The following is an 18125-nucleotide window of genomic DNA, read 5'->3' as shown; positions in this document are numbered from 1 at the left end:
AGCTAAAACCCCAGATTATTCTTCTGTAGAAGCTTGTAGTATAAATTGTCTAAGACAAAGACCATCACTGTGGTCTGTTTGTGCATGGGACCTAACCAAGTGTGGTTCCTGCTTCCTCATTTGTGTTTGGTGCTATTGTAAGATGTCTGTAACTAATAATGATAATTTTATTTTTTTTCATAATAGTAATATGGGAGGATATGGACCACCGCATAGTAGCTGGAAAGGAAATTTGAATGTATCTTACAATGTTGGGCCTGGTTTCACAACAGATTATTCTACAAGGTCAGTTTTGTTTCATAAGGAAGGCATGCTTGGAATCAAAGAAAAACAGGTAGAGCTATAGAATGTGACCAGAGATAGAGTATTTGGGGTTATTCGCATCATTCCTTTGAATATGACCATTTCCTGGGCTAAAATGCTCTCAGTGCAAAGCTTCAGTAGATTTACCTCTTGGTTGGATGAATATAGAATCATAGAATCATAAAATCGGTTAGATGGGAAAAGACCTTTAAGAGTCCAACTGTAAACCTAGCACTGTCAAGTGCACCACTAAACCATGTCCCTAAGCACCACATCTACACATCTGTTCAATACCTCCAGGGATGGTGACTCCACCGTTTCCCTGGGCAGCCTGTTCCAATGCTTGACAACCCTTTCGGTGAAGAAATTTTTCCATATATCCAATCTAAACCTCCTCTGGCACAACTTGAGGCCATTTCTTCTTGTCCTATTGCTTGTTACTTGGAAGAAGAGACCAGCACCCACCTCTCTACAACCTCCTTTCAAGTAGTTGTAGAGACCCATAAGGTCTCCCCTCAGCCTCCTTTTCTCCTGGCTGAACAACCCCAGCTCCCTCAGCCACTCCTCATAAGACTTGTGCTCTAGACCCTTCACCAGCTTCATTGCCCTTCTCTGGACACGCTCCAGCCCCTCAATGTCTTTCCTGTAGTGAGGGGCCCAAAACTGAACACAGGACTCGAGGTGCGGCCTCATCAGTGCCGAGTACAGGGGGACGATCACTGCCCTGCTCCTGCTGGCCACACCATTTTCTGGTACAGGCCAGGATGCCGTTGGCCTTCTTGGCCACCTGGGCACACTGCTGGCTCATCTTCAGCCGGCTGTTGACCAACACCCCCAGGTCCTTTTCCACCGGGCAGCTTTCCAGCCACTCTTCCCCAAGCCTGTCAGGTTGCATGGGGTTGTTGTGACCCAAGGGCAGGACCCAGCACTTGGCCTTGTTGAACCTCATACAACTGCCCTCAGCCCATTGATTCAGCCTGTCCACATCCCTCTGTAAAGCCTTCCTGCCCTCGAGCAGATCAACCCTCCTGCCCAACTTGGTGTCACCTACAAACTTACTGAGGGTGCACTCGATCCCCTCATTTAGATCATTGATAAAGGTATTAAACAGAACTGGCCTCAGTACTATGTCCTGGGGAACAGCAGTTGTGACTGAATTGCTTTAGTTTCCGGCTAGTCTTGAACCAGTTTAACTTGAAAAGCATCTAGCCTTTGACAAAATACTTGATGAGACTGATTATTTTTTTGAGAACTGCATTTGTTGTCTTTTTTAAATTCATTTGGGTCCAGCTTCTGGTCTTACCTATTGCCTCATATAAAACAGTATTAACCTACAAGTCAAGTTTTCCAGAAAAAAAGCTTTAACTACAATGTCATTTTTATTGCTTCAGATCGTTTTTAAACTGATTTAGTAATTACAGTTTAGGACTAAAGTCCAGGTGTTTCAATATTGGCTGAGCTATTGTACTGACTTCATATGAACCATTTGACCTTTTCCCCATGTCTTAGTCATACCACATGAAAACTTCTTTTTGAAAAATACACAGACAACCACTGAGGTTGAGTTGTTGCTCCTCCAGCTGTGTTGTAGATAAACAAAGTCTGTTGATGCAACTCAGGTTATCTGATTTTCTGCTGCCTGAGATGACATGTCAGTATTGACTGCACTGGAGTCGGTTCTGATTCGCAGCAACCTCTGGCTGATTAGAACTATTTATCTTTTTAACATTAGATGGTTTTCATTTCTCTTCTTTCTCTTCCAAATTTAAAAACTGTCTGCTAGCAAGTCTTTGAATTTGGAGTTCTGAGCTTGTTATCTGTATAAATCTTACTGACATCAATAACAGTACATAGCTTTCAAGGGCTAAAATGCTGTTCTCAATTGCACAAGTATAAATCCAGAAAAAACTACACTGAAATATTTTTGGATTTACTTTGGTTTAATGGAGGGTAAATTCAGCCAAAATGCTTTCCTTACAATTTATATTGTACACTTTTGAAAGGCGTCAAGATGTTTTATTATCTAATCTGGTGGATTTTCTCTTTGGATTTTCTTCCTCATACACTAGAAAGGTGAAAATGCACATTCATAGCCACAATGAAGTAAGAAGGATTTACAATGTGATTGGTACCATCAGAGGCGAAGTGGAACCAGGTAAAGTCATTTGTTTTCAGTGTAATGTGAGCATACAATGACCTCTACATGCACTTCATAGTTACAAGGGGAAAATGAGGAATATAGTTGTCTCTGAAATATTGCTCTACATGATCATTGGTGTTGAAATATTTATTGCACCAGGTTTCTTATGGTTCAGGGTACATCAGCACTTTCACTGTAAATGCCGATTTTCAAGGGGGAGTCATAACCAAGACAGAAATATTTGTCTTCAGACAAGTAACTTTGCAACTGAAAGAATATTAAGTGGATATTCTTCCCTACTAAACCAGGTGTGGATTTTGCATTCCATCTGAAGACTTCATATCCACCACTATTGATTTTTTGTCTATCTTACAGTCTCTTGTAACCAGTGTGATTATACACTCTAAAAAAATAGATATATAGACATCCCTAGGATGATGATAGCATCATTTAACTTGTAACTGCAGCACTTCCACGTTGCCTGAAACACAACTGTTAACCATATTATAGTAGCACGGAGATCTAGTCTGACTTTGATCTTATTAATCACATCTCTGTCATGATTTGGACAACCCTTTTTATGATTGACTATATATATATATTGAGAGAAATATTGTATTCAGCACACCTTAATGTTGTGAGTTGGCATACAAATATAATTAGTGGATCAGCTTTACCATGAAACACACTATTGTAAAATATGGAAAGATGCTTCTATCTTTAAAGGAAAGCTGCAGTATTTCTAGTAATAGAAGTAACATTATGGAATTTAAGAGGTTTTAAGTCTTACGGGATCAAGTTACTGTGCTTGACAAATTCTTTAGCACTGGCTGAAAATGCAGAAATATGTCTTTGGAGATTTAAAATATCTTTTGCCTTTCTATCATGTGTATTATAAACGATTAAGCTTTGTTGCACCTACATTGAAAATTAGAAATTGCTTCGAATTAACATCTGTATGGCAGGAAAAAAGTTTTTCTAAGTAAACCCCCCAAAATTAATTTCTCTAGACAGATACGTCATCCTGGGAGGCCACCGTGACTCATGGGTATTTGGTGGCATTGATCCTCAGAGTGGGGCAGCTGTGGTTCATGAGATTGTGAGGAGCTTTGGAAAACTGAAAAAAAAAGGTAATGTAATGAAGGAATAAAGCCCACCAAAATCATTGCTCTCAGCAGTGCCCATTGATTTCACTGGGATTTAAGCATATGCTTAGAATTACACACATGTATCTCACTGATCTCAAATAAGCATGCTGCTCTGCAGCTGTTAACTAGTTCCAGTTACAACCTTGGTACATGTGAGGTACTTCTACTCAAGAGAAAGTACACCTAAAGGAAGACAAAACAGACAATAGGGGATACTGAAATAAATACGACATTTAGGTACATTTAGGTACAATCGATTACTGTGTATTTGAGGCTGTTCAGACTGGATGTGTCGATGGTCCTATAAAATTTATACAGTGGTGGACTGATCAAGGCTTCATCAGAGCAACATCAAGAGCCTTCTCAGCACTTGACTGTAGTTTGGAGACAGGCCCAAGAATAAAGCATGTCTGTAAGGCAGAGAATGAGCTGTGCAAATGTAGTAGGAGGTAATGATTAAAAATACCTCACGACTAGTTACATTAGAATAGGAACAAATGTCAACTGTACCAAGTTTCTGCTGCTGTCAGAGCAAATGCTGTCTCGCTATCTGACATCCCATGGGAAGAAGCTCTAACATAACTCAAATACTATGCTAGAGGAGCTTTCTTTGCCTATCCATTACATTTAAAATCTATTGACATTTAGTTTTCTTTCCATTCCTTCCCAGTTATTGTATGTAAGGGGTAACTGTCTATAGAATGCAAGCTGAAAAAAAACCACCCCAAAAACAAAGGTAAAAAAGAAAGGGAGCAAAAGATTAAAAGGTTCCAGTAGCCTCAAAGAAAACTTTGGGCAGAGATACAGAGGCAGGGCAATAAAGCCTATTCCATTTGATCTGGGTTTAAATCAAATGCAGAACTTCAAGTGAAGGATCTTTGTTTTGAAGGTGATCTGTCAAAGTTACAGGGAATTTCTTAGGTTTTGAAATCCAGCATTTGGGAGACAGGTCAAAGAAATTCAGTAATTGATATGAAAACGTGCCAAACACTGTTCTGTCAAAGCAGACACTGGTATACAATGTGTACTAAATTGAACAGAGCAAAAAGAGTAGAAAAGCTTTCTTTCAAGAATTTGTGCACAAGCACGTTATTTTTCCTTGTTCAGAGTTTTAAATTTTAGAAAATTTTCTTGCAGATAAAGCTGAGAGAAGAAAAAGAATAGATTATTTGGCACAATATTGAAATAGAGGTGAGATTGCTTAGATTAGGTTAGTGAAGGACTTGGTATTAAAGTTCCTTAAACACACCTCTTTCCCCACAGATCAGGATAAAAGATGAGCCCCCAGAAAATGACATTTATTTTCACATTAGTTATATGTAACAAGCAGTCTTTATCTCTGTAATACAATTTTCATAGTCTTTTATTGCAGGATGGAGGCCAAGGAGAACAGTGATATTTGCAAGCTGGGATGCAGAGGAATTTGGCTTGTTAGGATCAACTGAGTGGGCTGAGGTAAATCAATAGTGTTCAAAGAGGAATTTGCACAGTGGAGGATCTTTGAGAAATCTGTACTAGAAAGCATCACTTCTTCCTTCCCTCCCTCCCCCTCTCTTCCTCTTCCCCTCTCCCTCTCCCCCCCCCCTCCCTCACACACACAGACTCTTAAGTTTCCTTTTGAACTACCAAGAATATATGGCTCCTTGCAGTATATGATGTCTTTCCCTGAAACAGCTGTTACTTCAGTGGATGGGAAAATAGTTCTGAGGAAAAAAGAAGTTCATCAGCATTTTCTTCCTCTTTTCCTTCCCATAGGAAAATGCCAAAGTTTTGCAAGCACGGGCAGTGGCTTACATCAATGCAGATTCCTCCATTGAAGGTACCTAGTTTGTACTTGTGTTTTACTGTAATAGTCATAGTATATACAGATGACTGGGAGGCATTTTGGCTTGGAGTTCCATCAAAGCTTCAATGTGATAATTTTGTTGCATTAGTGTGGGAGTAAATATAGGGGGAAACCATGACCCAGAATCATAAAGTATCCTTCAGATATTCCTGTTGCTTCAGGGAAGAAGTCTGTTACAGTAGTTACACTATTGGGGAAGTCATGGGGAGGGACAAGAAGTGTTGTGCACCTGTCAGCAGTTCTATGGCAACTCTTTAGAGTCAGCTTCTGCTCTTATAATGTCCGTAATAAACACAGAGACATAAGAAAAGCTCTTAAGGCTTGCTTCAAAAGCTGGGCTGTAATTCATCCTAACCAATACAAATGCACTGACAAGATCACAGGAGAACTCTTCTACAGGGATGATCAGCTCGTTCCTTGTCAAGAGTGTAGGTCTCTAGCCCTTTCTTATTAACAGATAATGGCATGAGGTTTCAGCTGAGTAGAGCTTGCTTCTTTGAATAAATAGTTTTTCCTGTTTTTCAGGAAACTACACACTACGAGTGGATTGCACACCACTGATGTACAGACTGGTGTACAGTCTGACTAAAGAGGTAATACTGGTTGAAATTTTTAGCCGGCATGTTCAATACTCACTTACTGGATGGCGCTCTGCGTATAGAATACAGTGTCAGATATTTCTTTCTTTTCTGACTGCAGTACCCCTTTCAAGTCAATAGCTAAGTAACTGGAGCTTTTTTCCCAGACGTGGCAAAGGGATTTCAAGCTTATACCTTTAAATTATTAGCTATTCAGGTTTAGGGGATTTTTCCACTCCTCCTGTCAAAGTATTCCTTCTAAGAATAAAAGAATAAAAAAATGCCATGAGTCAAAGGAAAGAAACAAGCACAAACCTAGCTGCCCAGTCCAACCACTAGGCTGCCCATGGTAGTGGGAGACTCTTGACTCCCTCTAGGCAGGGGAAGAAATTATGCTTGCTACAGTTTTGTTTTTAGCATGATGTGACAGGTTTGGTCAATGTGCTCAGCTTTGGTGTACCTTGTTAGATATTCATTGACTCTGACCATGATGCTCTCAAACATGTGCCACACAAAATTAAAAGGAAGGGACCTTTCTCAGGAAATAACCTCACCATCTTGGATGTAAGATGTTCCTTGCTTTGAGAGTGGATCTTAGAGGCTGGCACTAAGGGCTTTTTATTTCTGTTTTTTTTTAATGTTCATCTGTATTAAAGCATGAACATTTAATTAGTCTTCTTTGTGTTTTATATACATATATATCATGTACATTCAGCTACTGTATATATTCTATGAATCTATTATATCCGTCTTCATCTGTTGTATATATTCAGTCATCTGTGTTTTCCAGAGTCAATAATTTCTTATCTCTTGGAAGCTGACATTAGACTGGTACAAAAGTAAAGGAAATGTAGTAATTCAGTATAATAATTTTCTGGCAATTGAAAGACAACAGATAAAATTTAACTCTGTTAAAATCAGGTGCCCAGATAAAGATATTTCTGTCCTGAACTGCAGAAAAGCTGATCACCTGCAGTTCCCATGGTAACCTGTGCTAAGTGCAGGTGTTCAGAACAGTCAGAAAATCAGGTCAGCAGAGTCTCAGTTTGGACACCAAGAGCCATTGTTAAAATGTTGACCTAAATACCAGTAAATATGGTTGCATAACCCTTCCTCGAGCTGGGAAGCAGCAACAAAGGCTGATGAATGCATGTAACCACAGCTTGTTGGTAGCTGATTTCTGAAGAGAATGCTGATCAGGAAGCAGGTCCCATGTGATCTCATCCAAAATTAATCTGTGGCAAAAAGTGTTAATGCTGTTAACGCTGTTCTATGACCAGTTAGCTTCATGGCCAAAACCCCCAAATGTATTAGTTTTATTTTGCTTCCTATTATGGAGTTATTCTTAGTAGATATAGATATTAATAATAGAATAGATATTAATAATCTTTACTAGATTAAAGATGATAAAACCTCAGCAGCCCACCAATAAAAAAGAAAGATGAAAAAATACTCACAGTGTTTAACCTGCTCAGTAATCTGAAAAGTAGTCAGAGTGATAGGAATGAACTTTAGGATGATCATGATTTGTATACCCTTGTAGCAGCTGTGATGACATAAATACCAAGTGCTGTACACTTTGCCCTTCTAAGGTTACTGCTGCATCCATGTAAATAATTTTTGTGAACTAAAACAAGGTGGAAACAGTTTTGAATTAAACCAAGACAAAATTGAAATTACCTGCCAAAGTGAAACAAAAAGGTTTGGTTTTGTGAGGGATTTTTGTGTTGAATATTTAAATTAAATGGCTGAAAATCTCAAAAAGAAGTATCATAATGTAAATATTGACTTGAAATGTTTTGCTTTCCCTGTGTTTTCTTCCATCTAAAATTATCTTTTTTTAGCAAATAAAGTATTCGTCTGGAAAATGCTATGCATTCGAAAAGTTAAAATGGAAATGCAGAAAGGTTGAGGGACTTAAGACTGTGACTTATTCATTGCCCTAAGCCATAGGCTTTACGTGATGACAGGTTGTAGATTTGTTGCTTGGTAACATTTAAAATTGTACCCTTTGTCTTTTTTTTACAATATACTTTTTTCTAGATACCAAGTCCTGATGAGGGGTTTGAAGGAAAATCTCTTTATGAGAGCTGGTATAAAAAAAATCCATCAAGAGAATATAAAGAGGTCCCCAGGTCAGTGGCAAAAGAAAATAAACAATATACCAAAAGTTATTATAACTTGTAGAGTGTGGATTTTAAAGAAATATCCACTTGAAAAACTGAGTGCCTAAAAGAAATGGTGTGATTCTTAGCTGGTATAAATTTCAATGTTTTACTCATTGCAACTCATACACTATTGTAGAACAGTTTTGTGAACTTGCCTTTGCAGCATGAACAGGAGGCTTTAGATATGAAAAGTAAAGCATTTGTGTGGTTTATAGAGATTTAGACAAATAAGGGTAGTATGCACAAGCCAGCGGCAGGCACACAAGATGCTAACATAGCAGTTTTCCCTTGCACTTGCTTCCTGTCTCCTGGAAGGCCTCTGAGTTTGGGTGGCTGGGGAGCACATCATTCAGGATTTTACAACACTGTCCCTCAAATTTACCAGGGTTTCTCTATAGAATCTCACAGACTGATTCTGTTCCATGGAGCCATGCTGGTATTGTTGTGTTTTCTCTTGATTGAGAGCTTGGGATAGTGGAAGTTCAGCAGAAGGAGGATCATTGGATCTTCTCAGTGATTAAAGACAGTGAGTTAAATTCTCTGCTTGAGAGTTTGATTGCATATCGTACAACAATTTTGTGAACTGGCCTTTGTAGCATGAACAGGAGGCTTGAGAATTTTGACCCTGAGAATGATGATTCTGCTCCTCCAAGAATGCAGTTGATAAGGTCATGTAATGTAGGGATGACAGCCAATTCATGGTATATTGACAGAAAGAGTGTACTAGGGAAAGATTGTGTAGTGAGTACAACTGCAGAATACATAATTGCCACAGTACTTGGAAGCAGACTAAAATTACACTTTAAATATTGTCATTCAAGGCATTTTCCTCTTTCTTGTTAAAAGAATAAATAAACTGGGTTCTGGCAATGACTTTGAAGTCTTTTTCCAACGTCTCGGCATCGCTTCAGGCAGAGCACGTTACAGTAAAAATTTGGTAAGTCTGTATCTTTGTAATTTTGTCTCCCCTGTAACTGCCTGAATAATATCACCTGTAATTGAGCCATTTAGACTGCCAGCTTTTTGGAGTAGTTCAGTTTACTGTGTCAAGAGTGGAGTCCCAGTTCATTACTAGAACTCTGTGTGCTACTACAACACAAATATTTGATAAATACAAATGGTCAACTTGGTGTCAGTCAGGCAAAAGGACCTTTGTTCAGGGTAAATGAATGTGCTCAAAATCACCTATGGCTGATGAAGGCTTATAAGTGGCTTATGGTGACTTTTGAATGATTTGTAATAACTTATGAAGCTTTGAATTCAAAATGGTTCATGTTTCATGGAAAATACTGGTTTGACTCTGGAGCATACTGTGACATAAGACTAATTGAGGAATGTTCAAGGAGCAATCTATTCCATGTGGTCTTTTCCTCTGAAAAGACATATCCAAAGACATGAATGGAAATGACTGTTGAGATCCAAGCAAAGAGAGGATGGGCAATCTCACCTTAATTTAGCCAACTAAAAGTTATGTGTCGGTTCTTAATTACCTTCTTTAGTCTCTGTACATGGTCACTGGAGAGAGTTATCTCCAAACAACCGTTCCTCTCATCATAGGTTGATGTTTAAGAGAGCCACCACTGAGCAGTTCTTCTCATGCAACTGTCTGTAGTGGTTACATAGGATTAGTGTGACCTGAACACTTAACTTTACTGTGCCTTGAATCCCACAGCAATGGCTTTCAAGCAAAGCTGAAATAGCCACTGCTGAATAATGGTTTTGTTTGGGTTTGTTTGTTTCAGAATGTAGAAAAATATAGCAGCTATCCAGTTTACCACAGTGTCTATGAAACCTATGAAATTGTGGAGAGGTTTTATGATCCCACTTTCAAGAATCATCTGACAGTAGCTCAGGTACGGGGAGGGCTGGTGTTTGAATTGGCCGACTCCATTGTGCTTCCTTTCGACTGTAGAGATTATGCATCAGCTGTGAGCAACTATGCTCACATCATCTATAATTTGTCAAGGAATCATGAAGAGGAACTGGCAACATACAATGTATCCTTTGGTACGTACAGTCTTTCATCACATTCCTCCTCTGTTAATGCTAGCAGTGTCTTATCTTAATGTATGTCTTAGTCATGACCTGGTATTTTTCTTGTGCTGTATGAACAGTAAATAAAACAAGAGCTACACCCTCCAATAATTTGAAATTTGAATGTTTTGTCACTAGTGTGCCTGTGTAGAGACTATGCCACTGCCAAGTAGAGCTAACGCTTACAGTCGCATATTCTTTGACCTGTGCGTGGTTCACCAATGTTGGCAACAAGATATCTTTGTCTTGGTCTGTAAAAAAAATTACACCGCTTTGCACCTTCTGGTGTTGGATAATTCTCTGTCCAACACTGATCATAGGATAATTGAGGTTAGAAGAAATCTCAGAAGGCCTCTAGGTCAACCTACCCAAGGCAGGGTCAGCTCTGAGGTCAGACCAGGTTGCTCAGAGCTTCATACCATCAGGTCTTGAAAACCTCCAAGGACAGAGACTACAGAACCTCTCTGGACCACAGTGCTTGACTGTCCTCAGGGTGAAAAGATTCTCCTTATATCCAGTCAGAACTTCTGTTGTTTCAGTTTATGGGCACATGATGGCAAGTGCAAGCACTATAAGAAGTTTGCCTTGGGGCTTGGTCAGGCAGGAATGGTTCATCCCTATGCCACAATAGGGATCCTGTGCTGGCATGTGAAATTTTATTTCATGTTATAGGGATTCCCTATATGTGTCCCGCCTGAGAAGCCTTTATTTTATTGGCAACATTATGTAGTATTCAGTTTAGGACTTGGCTGCTAATGACCCACATCAGGAATGCGTACGCATGTGCACACACACGCTTATACTCTCAGTCTTTCTCAAAAATCCATATGTGTGGAGGGACATACCAGTTGTTGGGATTTATAAAATCCCAGACCTACTTGAACAGTCTGGTTCTGGCAATCCATGCTCTAGTTTTTGATATTTCAGTACATTCTGCAAGTAGCACATAACAAACAATACTCACAAAAATACTGATTTCTGTTGTCTCCAAGGCAAATGTAGTTTCTAAAGTAGGAATATGGGGTCATCTGATTTTCATTCAGTGGGAATTGACAGATCATGGTCACAGTGAAAGATAAAGCTTTAATTTGAAGAATTTGATTTGTTAAATTATTTCTTCAGAATTTGAAGTTAAATACTTCTTTCCTGCTCCCTCCAGATACTCTCTTTTCAGCTGTGAAGAATTTTTCAGAAGTTGCTGCTAGCTTTCATGAGAGACTGCAACAAATAGATATCAATAAGTATGTTTAATTCTTTTTTCTTCCAGTCAAATACTCTATGTATTCCTCTGGGCTGAGAGGGCATAGTCTTCTCTTGCATTTAGTCCCCTGAATAACCTTGGTGACAGATGACTGTCAGTCATTTGTTTCATTATAAGTCCTTTTGGACTCTTGTCTTTAAGGATCTGGTTACTGTAGGAAACAAAGTATAGAAATGTTGAATTAGTGGACATCAGAGACACTGCAGAGCCTGGGAATCTAGCCATGTTAGCTTCAAAAAGTGTCCAAGCTAATTAGTGTCAATTCTTGACAGGTTTTAGTTGAGGAGCAGTGCCAGGATGATACATGGATGTGACTAGAATGCTGGTTAGCATAAGCAGAGCCAGCTCAGGTGTGTAACTCCCTCTAAGTAGAGAGACGTCCCAAGATTTTGTCACTGGATTATCATTAAAGAACAAATGTTGACTTGTGGTCTTTGTTTGCTAGCACTCTAGTTTTCAAGATACTGGTACCACTTAATGGAAAAAAAAATAATTTAAAATAGCTGTACCATGATCGTAGTTGTGGCAAGCTTCTTGATGAGCTTTCAAAAAATTCTATGCACCACCTATGCCAAAAGGCCTAATTTGCACTTGACTTAGTTCTTAATTTATTCTTTGTAGGCCATGCCCAGAATGACAAACCAAACTTCCTTTTGTATATGTGTGTATGTTACATTTCTTGAGAAGAATCTAATTTAGCCATATGCTTACCCTTATGGAAGACTAAGTGAGCATAAAAGCCATCTTTTTAATGGCAGCAACTTTCAAGATAAATGAGTTAACAATAATTTCATATGTAAAATATTATGTTTGTGACATATGACATGTATGTGACATTTTCAAAATGATTTCATTGATGGATGGCCTAAATCTAAGCTTTAATTCAACCAACCAGTTTTGATTTCTGTTTACACCAATATAAACTTGAAACAATTTCATTGATGGTAGTAGAGTTACTCCAGGCTTACTGTGAAATAAATTTTACCATTTTTTTATTGGTGAATACCTTTGAAGCTTTACAATAAGTTACTTTGGATGTAAACTACCAAACCACATATATTCAGTATAAACTTCTTCACAGTTCTTTTATTTGTTAAGCATCAGTAGTATGCTTAGAGCTATTCAAAGCACACAGACACAGATGGTCTCTGCTCTAGGGAATTTACAATCTGCCATCAGAAAAACACAATTCTTGGATGAATCAAAAGATTATTCTAACATCACAAGGTTCCTGTTTCTCAGATGTTGTGGTTTTACATAAAAATAAATGTGATTTTATTGAAGTAATTTGCAGCTGGCTGGCTTCGTGGAAAATAAAAGTCTTCAGAAAACTGTTGTACAAAAGAAGTGAATGGTCTGCCTAAGCATCCTAATGAAAAGGAGATAAAGCAATAAGATGAAACATGAGAGAAAACACCTGAAAGTCTGTGTCTTCTTTGACACTATTCCTTGGCCTTTAAAAACAGCTTTAAGAGACTTTCAGGTTATGAACCAGACTGTCCCACAGTATGGATCAGCATAATCCTGTTGTGCAGGTAGCTGATATGGGCTGTCTTTTGTGGGCGATGCTTTAAGTTCAACATCTTGGATCTACTGTCCTTCATAGATCCAGAGTTGTACACATTGGGGCATAGGATGAGAGTAGGCCAAACACTCTGTAGCTAACATATTCCTGTTTTCTTTTTAGCCAACTTGCTGTCAGATCACTAAATGATCAGCTCATGTTTCTAGAAAGGGCTTTCATCGATCCTCTTGGATTACCTGGCAGGCCATTCTATAGGTAAGAAAGGCTTATTTTTCACTTTCTGCCTGGAGTACCCTATAAGTATTCCTTTAAGATTTACAGGTCTCTAAATGGAATTGTAATGATTTTATTCAACATGGTAAAAGTAGGTTAAATGGGACAAATAAGACTGAAAAGGAAAAACAACATAAGGGAAAACTTCAGTGAGATACACTATACAGAATGAGGAAAAGTCTTGTTGGAAGCCTATTCAGATCAGTAAACCCATTTCCATTGATTTCATTGGGCTTCTAAACAGATGTAAAAGTTTGGCCCTGGGCTCAGTTCAAGTAATTTCAGTGGTAAAGGATCTTTAGGAAGTTATTTTTATTTGAAAGTGATATAAGGTATAATTGGACTATCTATAATTTGATCGATTATAGCAGAACAGTCATGCTAGCAAATGCATTGCAGAGGGCAGTAGTTCAATAGCAGTGAAGTGAATTCAGTAGTCCTCTCATCCAGTTCAAGAAGTAAATCTTGTTTGAGAGGCAGAATACTCAAGTCAAGTCTGGCTTTTTGGTCCTTACACCAGTCTGCATAATTCAGAACAGTAATATTTCCACTAAAAAGTTCCACTAAAAAGTAACCAGAAGGAGAATTTAAGATCTACAATCCTTGTACCTCTCATAGCTTGTGATTAAAAATCTGTTGAGAACAGTCTCTTGTTAAAGCATCAGCTTTCCTACCTCAGAGCATGCCTGTATCTGTTGGAGATTGTGTATATCTGCAAGAAAAGAAGCTGGTTGTGTTTTTTTTTTTATCTTTCCATTTCATCTAAAGTGAGGGAAAGGAAAATACTTCAGTCAGTCAACTTTATCTCAAGTCTTCCTACCTATAAAGTTCTGGAATTCACATGGAATAATGTGGCTTACGTTATTTTCTTGCTTCGGAGATTATAGGTATTATTGCTGCAATAATCTTAGTTATTTACATCTCTAGTGTCAAGAATTCAACAGATGATACAGAAACAGATTAGTTTTATCCATTATAAAATGTTTTATTTTCCTAATGCAGGATATTGTTGTTTTTTTCCCTCAACTTCCCTACAGACATGTTGTCTTTGCTCCAAGCAGCCATAACAAGTATGCAGGAGAATCATTCCCAGGGATCTATGATGCCATGTTTGACATTAAAAACAAAGCTGATCAACACGAAGCCTGGGACGAAGTTAGGAGGCAGATTTCCATTGCAGCCTTCACTGTACAGGCAGCAGCAGAAACACTGAAAGAAGTAGCATAAATATCAACAACATAATCGTCAATGAAGACTACATTTGACAGCTTGCAGAAGCCTTTAAGAACAGAGCAATTAAAAACACTAGGAAGATTATTACAAAGAACACAAAATCTAAAAAAATCTTTTTCTTTGCAAATAATATACCCAAGTGGAATGCATTTAGCAATGTTAACAAGGTAATGTACTCCATTTGAAGAACTCAGGCTTTAGATATCTTGTGAAGTGAGAGTGAAAAAGCTTCATGTTATCTCTCAGCTTCATATTTTAAGAATTCTAACCACTGGGTTTATTTTCAGAGCTTTGAATTTTTCTAGCTTGATTATATAGCAGTCTTCATAGTGCATCAGGAAACCAGAAGTCATTTCATGTCTCTGTCAGTTTCTAATTTTGTTGTTGCCTTTTGTTATTTACCTTAGAGTTGCATATTTATACTCCAAGATAGGCCTTTCAGCTCTCCTTTTACACAAAGAATCACATATGAAGATGGGAAGACTGTCACATACTGTGTGCGGGATGTATAATGATCATAACAAGTTTTGGGCAGCCAGCCCAGAATACTCATCCATGACGTTCTTCTTTTCACATGCTGAGTCTTGCAGCTGTTTGCAAATAAAATTAAGCAAGAAGCCTTCTAGTCACCAGAGTAAAAACAAGGCAATACATCTTGACAAACGTATAATCATCCCACAAAACATGTCATTCGATTTTAAGACCTTCTTTTATTCTTTTATCCAAAATCTGCTATGCTTTGTCCATATCAAGGTATTTTTAATATGAAGACAATTAGAAGCAAAGAAAATTCATCATGTCCTTAGTTTGAAAGGATACCAAATTATTACCATCTTTGTAAAGTCCATATTTCTAATTTTGGTGTGCAGCTTACTCTTATGACAGACTGCTCAAAAGGCTACAAGGGGACAAGGATGATCAGACAGAGAAGACTAGGAAAATCAGATCCCTTCATCTGACACTCTGCCTCTGGAGGATTACTAACCCCTCTCACAGCAAATATTTTGTGTAATTTGATCTGCCATTTTAGCTGAGGCCTCTACCATGTCTTAGAAGACTGTCCCATGATCTGATGGTTTTTAGCATCATGGTAGATTTTTTCCTTTTCCATAAGAACTCATTTATTCATAAATATTTCTACTCTTCACATTAAAATCCTTTAGGCAAGTTACTAATTAAGTCATTTCTTTACGTAACTGTTGGTCTTTCTCATAAAATAATACAGTTTGCCAGATAATGGGAAATGCTCTTACACCCACAGTTCTTGCCCAGTTATTTTCACTTTTTTATGAAAGTGATTGGAGTAAAACCACAGAGACATGTCTTCCCCCAAATCTAGTTCTGCTGATGGGAGACATTGCTGTCTCTAACTGTTTTGTTGCTACTGGCTGCTCCACTGTTCCTTTTGCCAATGGAGAATTCATTATGACGGTCTCTAGTCCACCTCTGGCAAAATTAGCCAGGTTAGTTTAGATCATCAGTTAGGTTAACCTAGAGGATTTTGTCTGCAGCAATCAAGGGAATGATAACACAAATCCACATGCAGAGGGGGGCAGCAATAAACAGCTTCTATTGACCAGGTGGATACAAAAAGAGTATTTTTCTATTGCTAAGGAGGATGGACTGAAGCACCAAACTCAGAAATTGTGGAGATCTTTCCCTAAATGACCTATAAACTTCCTCAGCAACTTTTTCTCTCAGCCCAGAAGACATAATTTTTTAATTTCTGTCCGAACCATAGCATTGTTTCATTTAAGTTTAATTAGGGCCATTTTTGGCAATAGCTAGCAGATAATACACAATGTCAGGGCCCAGGATCTCACAAAATAGAGACAGTTACACTTTTAAACTACAGCAACATCCATTTAAAAAAAAAATAAAAAAAATCTGTGGGCTGTCCCCTAACCACTGTGGGGAATAGGATACAGGAACATAAGTTCTCTCTCTCCTATTGACTCTGCTTCCCTTCACAGAAAAAATTCAAGGCTAACTGGTCCAGAGAAAGGAAGCACCCATAAGGCTGCTTGTAACACGATGGTTTACATCATGTTTTGGTAAGGTGGGATTCAAACTGTCCAGTGCCATCTCCCAGGTTTGGGTCTGCTTTGTGACCCATCTTTGTTCAGCACAAACCACAACCTGTAGCAGTTGAATTTTTAAAGCAAATGGAGCTTTGCTTAATTTTGTAAGAGAAGAATATCTTTAGATGGACTCAGTCCAGCTCTTTCCCCAAGCCCTAACCTAGTCTCTTATCAGAGATTTGAGGTCGAAGACCCTATGCTGCAGGCTATTGGTGGGGGTGTTTCCCCACTCACTTAGCATGAAGCTTTTCTGATCTCCATTCTGAGAAGCCTAATACTTGGTGCTGACTTCTCTGGAGACAGCCACTGTGATTCTTATCCTTAGCTTACCAAGCATCAACTTGGATGTTCCTGGCCCCACTGCAGAATGCCACCACAATGTACAAATTTGTTACAACAAACTAGCCCTCGTTCTGTTTTTCCTCAATACTCTGGGCTGCAATTTGTGCTTGTTCAACACCTACTTCAAGAGCTGCTAAGACACCTTTGCTTCTTTACCTGGGACTCACTGAGAGAGGGGAAGACAGGTGGCAGGTCATAAGCATGATAGGTATTCCATGGTAAGCTGTCTGTGCTTGTAAGTGTATATCTTGGACTCCTTTGTTTCTGTGAGGAAGGAAGCACGGGTGTCTAGTTTGGCAAGCCCTGAGTTAGATGTGGCAGCATCTAGTGTTGAGACACGTTATGGCCCTTTCTGAAGTTCTTGATCAGTTTTTAAATTTAAAATAAACATGCTTTTTAGCCTTCAAGAACTTATGTGGAAATTCTGATAAGAACATTCTTCTCCCTAAATCACGTCTTATTGTCAGTGTTCTATGGAGTCTAAATATAGCCACTGCAGCCTTCAGTTCCTCAAAGACTATGCCAGGCAGAAATTTCTGGTGTCATTACTGGACAGCAAAGGGCAAAGCCTATGTAGCTAATTACTGAAACGACATGATTTGTAGCCAGCTGTCCAAGCCATATGTCAAAATATATGCATGGATGCATGTGCAACTGTCCATTTCCTATATGTGTCACTAGGATTATGAAAGCAAAAAATGAAAGAATAGTTGTGTATGCACTGAGAAATGTCCTTTAACATGACTCATTTACTAGGACGATACAAAGAAGCAAGGGTCACATTTCACATTTATGAACAAAATGAGGCCAGTTGGCATGTGCCAGCAAATGAAGACATCTAGTTCCTACCAGACAAGTGGGGAACAATGGTTAAATAAATAAGTAATATGCGTTAAAAGCACTGTCTGAGAAACATTTCCAGTCCACTGATTCTTAAAACTCAAAAAAAGTTCTGAACCAGCCACATGAGCGAGGAGGTGTATGCTATGAAGCAGTCTACTAAGGAAAGGCAGACAATGAGAAGCCAGATACAGGAATAACTACTTTTTAAGCTTCTGTATTTTTTGTTAGAACTTCCAGGGCATCTCAGTGGCATAGCTATTAGCTAACTGAATCCGTGAGTGTGAAATCCTTTCCTATACAAGAAGTCAAGATAAGGTTTGTGTGCTAATTCTCCTTCAGCAAAGTAGAAC

General features: G+C 38.5%; 1 protein-coding gene across 1 annotated transcript in view; it reads left to right on the top strand.

The window, feature by feature from the left end:
- Positions 1–17830, top strand: part of LOC126048432 (putative N-acetylated-alpha-linked acidic dipeptidase) — a 33791-nt gene extending 15961 nt beyond the window's left edge. The window contains exons 8-19 of the mRNA XM_049823450.1: positions 187–285; positions 2373–2458; positions 3454–3573; positions 4964–5046; positions 5347–5410; positions 5963–6030; positions 8059–8150; positions 9030–9120; positions 9926–10190; positions 11377–11458; positions 13166–13258; positions 14314–17830. Of these exons, the coding sequence (XP_049679407.1) occupies positions 187–285; positions 2373–2458; positions 3454–3573; positions 4964–5046; positions 5347–5410; positions 5963–6030; positions 8059–8150; positions 9030–9120; positions 9926–10190; positions 11377–11458; positions 13166–13258; positions 14314–14503 (1333 nt within the window). The 3' untranslated portion in view covers positions 14504–17830. The remainder of the gene's footprint in view (positions 1–186; positions 286–2372; positions 2459–3453; positions 3574–4963; positions 5047–5346; positions 5411–5962; positions 6031–8058; positions 8151–9029; positions 9121–9925; positions 10191–11376; positions 11459–13165; positions 13259–14313) is intronic.
- Positions 17831–18125: the final 295 nt, after the last annotated feature.

Source organism: Accipiter gentilis, chromosome 19, assembly GCF_929443795.1.
Source record: "Accipiter gentilis chromosome 19, bAccGen1.1, whole genome shotgun sequence".
NCBI lineage: Eukaryota > Metazoa > Chordata > Aves > Accipitriformes > Accipitridae > Astur > Astur gentilis.
This window is presented reverse-complemented; position numbering and strand designations above follow the sequence as displayed.